Here is an 11,583-nt window from a genome sequence, read left to right as displayed (position 1 = left end):
GCAGTTACGTTCCGTTTGAGGATTTCATGTAACATTATGTGAAGAAAACTAACGTTATGTAGATATTATTACGTTATTAGTCATTGTTACGTTGTGTAAGTTTAATATTCGATGGGTCGATGGCTTGGTCGATGACATTCGGGGATTATGCAGGCATTGCAGGCCACGATTAGATGCAAAGGGCGCAGGACAGCTGGAAGTGGAAAACAAGAGAGGAGGCCTAAATCCAAAGGTGGATAGATGACGGGCGACAATGATGATGCAGTTGAATATTATATTGGTAAACTTACTTAGTAGCTATTTATAACCATAATAATATCAAAGAAACGTTAGCTCTCCTAAAATATATATAAAAAAAATAGAAAGACTTTTTTGTTACCTAAAAATGTACTATTTTATTCAGGCGCTTAAACAGGTATCGATTACAGGTATTCAATTCTACAGTACCTATTTTGCTCGAAAGGAGAGCCAAAGGGCAAGGGTCAACCTGTAGGAGCAAAACATTAATCACATGAAACCTACAACTCCTTGTGCACGTAATGGTAGTCTCCTCGGTGGTCGTACCAGTCGACGAGGCGGCGGTCGTGCCAGAGGAAGGCGCCGCTGAGCGCGGGCGAGGCGTCCAGCAGCGCATACAGCACGAGGGCCGCGGCGCGCGCCGGCGACGTCACGCCGCCGCCGCGCGCCATCGCCGTCGCCAGGTGGCCCGGGTGCAGCGCGTTCACCGAGATGTGCCGCGATGCATACTTCCGCGCCTGATGGATTATTAATAGCAATAGTTTTTCAATGTATATTTGACAAAGTAATAGTAATTAATATAAGCCCAGTTTGCAATCATTATTATTGTGGTTCTCTTCAAACAGTGAACGACAAAACCTACTCAGTCTCTCTTGATTTCGGTTCCGTCCGTTGTTGCGAAAAGCTAAGAAACGATTGAGACTGCGGACAAAGGATCGTTTAATAAACGACTTTTGAGTACAATACTTAAGTAAATAAAGTTGAGACAATTGTACGTGATTTGTTTAAAAACATTGACATCTGCATCATCTGAGGATAAAGTATATCCTCTTGCCGCTGAGATTTCCAGACACAGTAGTTATACGTGCGGTCTGCCGTCCTACCTGTATCATAGTGAGCGCAGTGACAGCGACCTTCGACACACGGTGCTCCGCGTGGCGACCCTCGTCTGCGAAGTCCTGTCTCCTGAATGACCCGTCCCTCACGCTCTGCAGGTAGTGATCCACGAAGCTGTTCAGCTGCTCCGTCGTCAGCTCCGGGTCCTTCAGCATCTTGATCCACGCCTCGTTGCGGAGATTGGACAAGTGGCCGCAGGCGCTCGATATGTTCACGACCCTGGCGCCTTCCCTCAATAACGGAAACAGGTACTCCTCAATGGTCAGTAAGCTTCTGTAATTACAGTCGATGTTCTTCTTAGCAGCTTCGTAGTCAGGATATACGTCTTCGTAGTCGAGGATAGCGGCATTGTTGACTAAGTAGTCGAATCCGCCGTGTGTAGCCTTGATGAAGTCTGCGAGGTTGGCTACGCTCTGCTTGTTAGTAACGTCTAGTTGGTGGAACTGTGGGTTGAGGCCGAGTTTGTTTAGCTCTTGTACGGCTTGAAGACCTGCGACTTCATCTCGTGCAGTGAGGTAGACGGTAACCTCAGGGACCCGCTCACACAACGCGCGCACCACCTCGTATCCCAGCCCCCGGTTGGCGCCGGTGACCACGGCCACTTTTCCCGCCATATTTTCATTTACCACAAATTTTCCGTTATTATCCGCCATTTTGTGCTCCCGTGTCGTGCCGCGATTCGAATACGAATGATGTGAGCAGTCAATTGAAAACACTTATCTTGTGTTTACAAGCGTAAAGATAGTAGGTTTAATGTGTCTTCTGAATGTCAACTTTCACTTTGTAGGTACATGAACTTGTGGCATTGAATTTGATAAACAATGTTTACTTCATCGAAGAAACAATTATCTAAGTACTAAGTATATTGCGGGGTTATTTACTTTCTAAGAGACGTAGGTATGTATTATACAGGGTGTTAGTGACATGGTAACGAAAACTTTGAGGGATGATTCAGGCCATGATTCCGAGTTGATATCAAGTGGAATTTTCCGTCGCAAAAGTATGGCACGGAAAATAATTTAAATAAGCTCTAAAATTCTCATGACTTCTCCGACAGGAAATTCCACTTGATATCGACTCAGAATCATGGTCTGAATCATCCCCTTCAGTATTCGTTACAGTGTCACTAACACCCATACCTACTTGTATGGCTACTGTATGTACTAGTATGGGGTGTAAGTGACATCGTAACGAATACTGAGAGGGATGATTCAGCTGATTATTCTGAGTTAATATCAAGTGGAATTTTCCATCGCAAAAGTATAGAATTGATAATAATTTAAAAAAACTAAAAAAATAACATGAATTTTGCGACGGAAAACTCCACTTGATATTAACTCAGAATCATGGTCTGAATCATCCCTCTGAGTATTCGTTACGATGTCACTAACACCCTGTATAGGTAGGTAAGTAATGGTGTTTACTGTTGTCATTAATCAAATATTATGTAATCTTATCTTCATCTCAACTGCAGTAGCCACTGATAATAAAAACACATATACCTACAGTTGTGGGCCATGTTTCAGATACATTGGTAAGTACCTGAAACTTGGCCATTCAGCCATTACTTGTCTTGTTCAGCCACTGACTATATTATTATACAAATCACCTTGTAGGTATACAAACTTAGAAATCCTTACATAATGTTATACCTATAACTTAGAATGTAATAGCATTCCAATTGAGATTAACAAATCTAAAAAATGGGTGTGATGTATTTACGTCCTCACGCTGGCTAACTAAGCCTCATCCCTCACCCGAGCACAACGTTCAACCACTGGACCACGGAGGCACTATAATAATAGTTTCATTGTACACAAGTCATGCTAATTGACGAATTATTTACCATAGTCATTTCGAATATAAACGGGATATCACTAGCAAAGAGTAATAAAGGTAAACAAGTAGGTACTTAGTCCTAGCATAAATAAGTACATACATACACATACATAAACTCACGCCCGTAATCCCAAATGGGGTGGGCAGAGCCACAAGTAATCAAAGACAACTTGCAGCCACTGTTGATACAAAGTTCTAAGAAAAAAAAAGAAAAACAGTCCTAAGATAAATAAGTACCTATAAATATAATTGTAAATAGATAGTATGTTGTTCATACAGCGACTGACAGGTTATCTCGTTGCCATCTTAGTGGTGGAGCGGCGTGGTGCCCAACTCCACCGTGGTCAAACTGGGCGACAGGTTGGGTCATGGGTGGTCAATGCAATTTTAAGTAATTCTCTACGAAGATAGGTTGCCTGAAAGAAGGTTCCGCTTCTGCTTCAATTTAAACTAGTGGATTACAGTTTGTGAACTGTCCTTAACTTTCAGGTAAAGGGTGATATAGGTTGGACATCGGTAAATAAGTTTGTTAACAGCCTCCATGGTCTAACAGTTAGAGAGTCAGGCTCACGATGTGCAGGCCCGGGTTCGATTCCCGATGGGGACATTGTCGAAATCACTTTGTGAGACTGTCCTTTGTTTGGTAAGGACTTTTCAGGCTTGAATCACCTGATTGTCTGAAAAAGTAAGATGATTCCATGTTTCGGAGGGCACGTTAAGTCGTTGGTCCCGGCTATTAGCCGTAAAACACCTCCACCAACCCGCAGTGGAGCAGCGTGGTGGAGTATGCTCCATACCCCCTCCGATTGATTGACAGGAGGCCTGTGCCCAGCAGCAGTGGAATGTATATGGGTGATTTATGTTATTCAAGATTTATTGCGTCTGTTAAATCAGTGACGACTGCTCACATCGCGATATCAAGTCAAATTACAAAGGATACTTAACTATCTTGTTATGAATTTAGACGTTGACATCGAGTGCCGCTACGATGAGTCCCTTGATCAATATAGTAACATCATTATTATACATCAATGCTACTGATAGTGACAGTCATTTTACGGTGAGCGGCTTCAGGACGCGTTTGTCAACAGTATGTTCAAACGGCGAAGCAGATTGACATTTACATAAGTTGATTGATAGTCATTTGATATCGTATAAGTTAGATATGGAGTTTGGAATGGAATCGGTGAAAAATATTAGTGCTATTTAAAACATTTTATAATTTAATGTCTCCCGGTCAACCCGGTTTGTTATTGCACTATTATCTACTTACATATTTACGCACAGCGAGGAATGCATCTTTCAAAGTTGAATTAGCTTCCGAAAGCTAATTTAAATTCGAAAAGTTTTCTTTCGATGACAGAGAATCGTACTTGGGACATCTGGCAGTCGTGGCACTTAGCCATTACACCATAGGTAGGTCATACATAATATCTCTTATATACCATATTTTATTTTATCGAAAAAGCTTTATATAATTGTAAAGAACGTGACATTTTGCCCAGTGACGTCACATTTCAACAAGCAAAGAAACTTTCATACAGTGTAACTTGAAACCTGACAGATGATTTTGTGAAATGTGACGTCACACGAAGCTCAATCATGGCCGCCCGTGTTTCGGGTCTTGTTGGAATACACAGATAAAAAAACGCATTCTTATTTTGTAAAAATAAAATATAATCATAATCTCACGGCAATGATCCCTAACGGGCTGGCCGGAGCCATAAATATCATCATATACCATAAATATTATCAACAGGAGATAAGCTGCAGACACTTTTGATAGGAACCGTAGAAACCTATGATGAAATTAGAAACTAATTGTGTGGCCACGACGCGGGCGTTACAGTGCGGCGTGTCGTGAATGCGTCCATCACAGGCGCTGCGGGTATTCTACTAGGTATTTATCGTTCAAGGTGGCTGTGAACTTATAATGGCGAAACCGCAACGAGGAATTCGTCATTGTTTTTTAGCTTCCATTTAAATACCGTTGATATGTATCTACATTTGTATCAGAAATCATGCCGCCAATACTGCGAGTAAAGACAAAACATATACGGCCAGTCAGCTGCTTATCATGCCGGGAGTGTCGTAAATCTAATAAAGGGGATTTCGTTGGATCATTAATCGCCATTAATGGCGACTGTCATTGTGGTCCCATGTCACCGTGGCGCGTCCTCAAACGCGAGTGGGATGGTGCCCAGAGTAGTCTATTCCAAAGCCGTACTAGGACTCCTGTCCTCCGCCTCTGAATAGTACTGACAGTTATTGCTGCCCTCTGTCAGATATACCTAGTACCTACAGTTCTTTAACAAGTATTCTCAAGTGAGATTGTGTCTAGCTATGAAGAATTATACTTTATAGCATATTGTTTCTGGTCTAGTGATTAAACTTCGACTTTAGACTGTCCTCACTTCAAGCGTGGCCCGTTCAGAAATCAGAATAATTTATTCAACGTAATTATCATGGATAAGCTTGTTGAAGGTCGTTATCTGAAGCCATCTCCCTGTGAACATACATTATGCCTATAATAGTTATGTTTGTCGGATATTCGTGCCACTGCTCCAGCAGCTGCCGGCAGTTAATTCAGATCAGATGTCGTGCGTGATTCGACTCCCAATGTATACTTACCTACATCATTTTTTTTTTTTTTTTTCTTTATTTTGAAAAGGGTTTTTTCTAAAAGAAAATGTCACCCTCATGGTGGTGCAAACTATATACATAAAAACAATAAAATCTGTTGAAACAAAAAAGAAAAAACTACTTATGATCTACGTTCTACGCCCTTCTGAACGACTCTGAATAGACCTCTAGCTTCCACAGACGTTGGGAAAGCTAGAATGCTATTACAGAGACCAACATTGTTTCTTATATAATTATTTTGCAGGAATAACGTAACTCTTTCAGCTTCGTTACGGTCACACTCCATGAGGATATGAAAAGTATCTTCAATCACATCACACTCAGAACACTTAGACGATTGTACTTTACCCATTAGATAAGCAAAACTATTTAACGGGAAGTGACCAGATCGAAGCCTGAAGGCTGTGACAATCTCTTTCCTGCACATATCGACCCCCTCGTACCAACTATAACTAGGAATGCTGGGCTGCAAGGTTTTATACCATATTCCTTTAGTGAGCGATCTCTCATCAAAATATTCCCTCCACTTAGTATAGCAAGCCTTTCTAGGTATATATATAAGTTCAGAGAATAGTGGTAGACAATTATAATCATCTCCATCAACTGCAGCTTGTTTCGCCAAGAGGTCTGCCTGCTCATTTCCCGTCAGGCCGATGTGTGCAGGAATCCATTGCAGTGTAACAATTTTATTTGTAAGCCTCAATTTTCTAATAGAATCTATAATCGAATATGCTATTGGTACACATCTATTTTTTGAAGCACAACGGGTCAAATGTTGTAGGGCACTCTTTGAGTCCGATAATATTGCAAATTTATTAGCATCTACCGAATTGATATAAGCCAATGCTTCTGATATAGCTATAAGTTCCGCGTACATGATTGAAATATTTGAATTTACTTTAAGTTTACAGCTTACATTTGACTGGGGGTCATAAAAAGCAGCCCCTACCATATCGAAATCTTTAGACCCGTCTGTAAATATTTGGTAATATCCATAATATTTCTCCAGTATGTATTGATTACATGTATTGTTTAAATGTGTCACACTGTAATTACGTTTTCCTTGTTTAATATCAAAAATACCAGATATAATAGAATCAGAAAGATCCACATTGCTTACCCATGTATCCAAGGCGAACATTTCTAATTGTACACTTCTATGTATTACCTACATCATACAATCAGCAAGGATTAATTATACTTAGTCTTAAACAATATCAGATATGCACGATTGCTCTGACTATGTTTTGCATGAGATAAGTAGTACTATCTACTATCGTGTGGGTTTTGAGATGGATGACCAACTTCAGCAACCCAGGTGTCAGGGTTATTATTGAGCCCCCAAAGGTTCGTGGTTTGGGACTGCCCACTATGACAAAGGTTTTGGGCGAGAGTTGTGTCTGTGTATATGACCTCATACAACGATCTCCGCAGTCCAGTGATTACCTAGGCGTTGAGCTGACAATCCGGAATTCCCAGGTACGAATCCCGGTGGGGACATATATCGTAAAATTCGTTACGGCCACTATTTATTTAAGTAGATAGTAAGTATGTAGTCGTTACATAATAATATGCAATGTTAGGTATCTTTGGTGGCTCAATAGTTACCCTGACGCTAGTAAGAGCAGAGACCTCATGGTGGGTCATTGCTCTCACAACCCACACGAGATAAAAAGAAGAAGGTTAGAGAGGATACTGGAATAGAAATAGTCCGAACCAAATCTTAGCTCAAGTAGACGAAGTTGTTATTAAATGTACGTCGCTTTGCCACTGTACCACTGTGACGGCCGGGCCAGGGCGCGCCTGTCGACCGTAGCATCCCATATTCTATGAGCGGCGGACATGGCGGAGGTTTCCACAAAATACTTCAAATTGTATCGCGCCACGACTGGCATCTTAATGCGGCCGACCTCGATTGTTTTACGCAGATGGCCACTGAATTGTTAATGAGCTGCTGTTTTTCTGTCATCCGACGTCGAATTTGAATACTAAGCCTTATATTTACGGAGGAGGCGATATAATTCAGTTTGGCATAAGGACGTGACTATCATCCGATTGGCGATAAGACAGCAGCGCTAAGTCTAATAGAAGTTCCTTAAATCTTGTATCTACAGAAAGTACAACATACTAGAAAGGACAATTCTCATTTTATGTCATATGGCTGCTAGTAAATTAAATTATAATTACTTACTTAAAACAATAATTGTTTAAAACTGGCCCTTGAAGGGACAGTGACCCCTCACGAGATGCAATTTAAATTCCAGCTGCAGAGATCACCTTGTCCGACAGGGAAAAATAACTAAATATAAGGTATACTTGTTGCTTATACTTATAAATAACTATGACAAATGGGGGCTTTACAGTTTTATTGGTTCCGCTATATAAATGTATTACTTATGTAATCTACCTGGAATGAATATTCTGTTCGGACGATGCTTCTCCGGTCGAATATTGTGGATTTACTTATTGGGTCGAATATCGGACCGTAGCACTGTACTTAATTGATACGAAAAGTGGCATATCAAATAGTAGGTAAACTAGTTCCGACAACAAATACTCTCGCAGCCGCAACGCGCGCTACGAACGCGATAAATGATATTATACAGATTTGATTTATAATTGAATATAAAGTTGATTTTTAAAGGATTCATACATAAGTTTATGGGTCTGACTGATATATAATATACATGTTTATGTTATGTTTATGACTTTTTGGCAACTTAGGTAGATAAACTTTGCAGCAGCGCGGAACGCGTGCCGCGGGCGCAGCTTTCCGCAGCTTTTTTCCTTTCAATTTTCAGCCCTTTAGGGGATGATTTTCGGGATAAAAACAATCCTTTGTTCTTTCCTAAGTCTCAAACTATCTAGATACTTACCAAACTTCATTCAAAAAGGTTCAGAGGTTTAAGATTCAAAGTTCTTTTGGAATTTAATAATTTTAGAGTGGATTATTATGCACTTAGGGTATGTGGATATAATTGTATGGAATCATCCCGGAAGCGTAAGAACTATTAAATACTGCGTTTGGTTTTTACTGTGACGATGTGTTAAGCATGAGGGGATTACACAAATGCGCGAGATGTTGCTTGGTAGTCGGCGCATGCGCACAACACACGTCGCTGAGGGAATTACAAGAGTTGTGAGATAAGGTACCTACTGCTTATGGTAATGCAAGTCGAACAATAACGATTTTATTGGATCAAGATGATTATTTTCTTTGTTATTTATTATTATTATGTAGACTATTCCTACAAAATCTGAGGCACAATCGTGTAACTCAGTTTCTATATTGTCATATAAGATTCCTATCATGTTATTGGTTGAAACTAACATTCCTGTAAATTGATATTTTTAGCAATCATAGGATAGGATACTATCTGTCAAAGTAGAAACAGAGTACAGCTCAATAACTCTACGCGTTTCCGAGAATAAGGGTCGTGACAGTCAAACGGACGGACAGACAAAGGTTAACTACTTATAAGGCTACGGTTATTCCCTTTTAAGTTCGGAACCCTAAAAAAAGTAATAAGTATGCGTCTCAACTGTAATAGTACTATGTTCTAATTGCAAGGGAATTATCATTCTGAAGGATATTTCTTTTTTTGACGTGACTTGTTGTAGATTTGCCGGAGATGGCATTGACTACTTGACCGGACAAATGGAGAGCGATGAGGACTCTCACCCATTAATCCGTTCCTAGAGGGGACAGAGGGGATCTTCGACTACCCTATTTGTCCTTAGAATTAGTGACGATGAGTCCAGCAGAGAAAAACTAGAGATCCTAATGTACTACGGAACTAGGAGCACTGGCATTCACACGTAGAGAAAAAAAAGAAAATCTATTCCGAGCTCAAGGTGGTGCTCCACGTAGGTACGGCTTGTTACATTGTAGGTACATCATAATTATCACGTTGGTCATCACCCACATATCACAAATCTCGCTGATCTTTATAGCTCAGACCTTTACAACAATGACTCAACACCTTTACATTATTATAAATAATAAACATTATATGAGAATACTCAAGAGGACTTGAAAAAACAATGTATTTTTCCTTTAAAAAATATTTTATTGAAACATTGTTATTGATATACTGACCTCTGTGCGCTGTGGTGTAATTCGGGAGACATCCTGACTCCGGGTTCGTATCCCGGTCGGGTCAAATGAGGAAGCGAGCTTTAGTACAATTGGCTCTGATGTTAGCATTGATGTAGAATATGTTACTATAGGATGTTAGTATGTCTGCACAACCCCGCAGTGGAGAATTATAATGGAGTATGCTCCATAGCCCTCGACCCCGACCAATGCGGCGGAGAGCAAGGAATGCCTCTACGAACGAACGAACTTTACCTTTTCTATTCAACGCATTACAGGTTCAGTGTGACTCGTTTCTGCTAATTATCAAATTAGGTAATTATTTGAACAACAATTGCTAAATTGTTAGGAAAACCATAACGTAAGTGAACGTCCCAATTTTTCCGTGCAAGTAATAAATTCCTCCCGAGGCACATCTGTTGGGATGTTACAAATATCCGTTCATGAGTCCAATGTTACGTGTGAGCCCGTTCAGCACGTTACGTACGGTAACCTAACAGCTAATCTGTTTCCTTGACCACGGACAAGACAAGTGTTCGCGGCCAATACGGTAATTAATAAGGACGGCGGTATGCTGAATGTAGCCGGTAACTCACTGCCGGGTATTCAGATTCATCCGCATACTTATTTTAAATATCTATCATCATAATCTTAATCACTGTCAGAATCAAATATTCAATGCGTACTTATCCTGAATAAACTTGTTGAAGGTCAATTTTACATTTTTAAACTACGTAATTTCGCAAGGTTATGGCTGGGGATAAGAAACTGTAACATACATTACAAGTTATTTAATAATTAGAAAAAGACATTTAATACCATTTTTATCAAATAAATAATATATTGTAGAACTTTTATTTAAATTCGATGCAAATACGTAGGGTACATAAAGAGTCTTAACAGAAACCCATAATTGTTTACGTTACACCTCGTCAGATTACTCAACGCTAAACATTACTCGAACGTCCTTGATATAAAGCTAATTCCTTAAGTTATGTCCTCATCTACTGCTGAGGCGACATGGATTGAGGACCTACTGTGACGGAAGTTGGAGCCACATTACATTAGTTAGTCAGTCCGCTGGGACGGGATATAATGCGCGTGTAATGGCTTGCGGTCGCGACGGCATCTTGGGCGTCTCGGGCGTGTGACGACCGATAGGTATTGGGAATTATATCACGGTGGATTGTTGCAGTATACCATATAATTACATCTATATACATAAGTAACACATATGTGATGGAGTCGGAAGAGGAAGGCTTAGGCGACCACCATTCAATTCAGGATGTTTGAAAGGCCAGGTCAATACGCGATGTCAAGCCACTTAAACAGACTCGCCGTAGCGGGAATCGCCGTTCGGGGAGTCGCTGTCAAATCCACAATTCGTTTGGAATGGAAAATTGAAATTTTTATGAAAGTTTTTAAAATATTTTTTTTTATCGCACGGCCCTTACCTGTCTTTCGGTTTTATGTATCTTCACTTGCATACAAACTACAAAATACGAATCATTTCACAGTCACTTATATAAAAACATTAAAAAAAAAACATGGATACTATTTACAACTCTAAAAATAATCAATGAAAATCAATATAATTAGTCATACAAAAAATTAATCTCATTGACATAGTTTCTGAACCAATTAGCAATGATGTCAGGGACATAAAAAAACATCATGTGGTTTGATAGTTATTTGATCGGTGACCGCAAGCCGTAGCCGTATCTACCTAACATGGAACCCACATCGCGCGAGACGCGTAATGGGTTTATCAGAATCGGTTTTTTAACTGCATAGTCCATAGCGTTGGTCCTTATTTATCATAATATGGCGTCGTTAGTGTCGCGAGGGTACTGCACTATACTTCATTAATT

The 11,583-nt window shown here is 40.1% G+C and overlaps 1 protein-coding gene across 1 annotated transcript; it reads right to left on the bottom strand.

Moving 5' to 3' along the window:
* Positions 1-236: 236 nt before the first annotated feature.
* LOC126376671 (carbonyl reductase [NADPH] 1-like) lies at positions 237-1,883 on the bottom strand. The gene is made up of 2 exons (XM_050024220.1): positions 1,122-1,883; positions 237-755 (listed from the first exon to the last, which is right to left on the bottom strand). Exons 1-2 carry the CDS (start codon positions 1,785-1,787, stop codon positions 519-521), a joined length of 903 nt encoding a protein of 300 aa, XP_049880177.1. The 5' UTR covers positions 1,788-1,883; the 3' UTR covers positions 237-518.
* Between the last annotated feature and the right edge of the window lie 9,700 nt (positions 1,884-11,583).

The sequence above is a fragment of the Pectinophora gossypiella genome, chromosome 21 (genome assembly GCF_024362695.1).
Source record: "Pectinophora gossypiella chromosome 21, ilPecGoss1.1, whole genome shotgun sequence".
NCBI classification, from domain to species: domain Eukaryota; kingdom Metazoa; phylum Arthropoda; class Insecta; order Lepidoptera; family Gelechiidae; genus Pectinophora; species Pectinophora gossypiella.
This window is presented reverse-complemented; position numbering and strand designations above follow the sequence as displayed.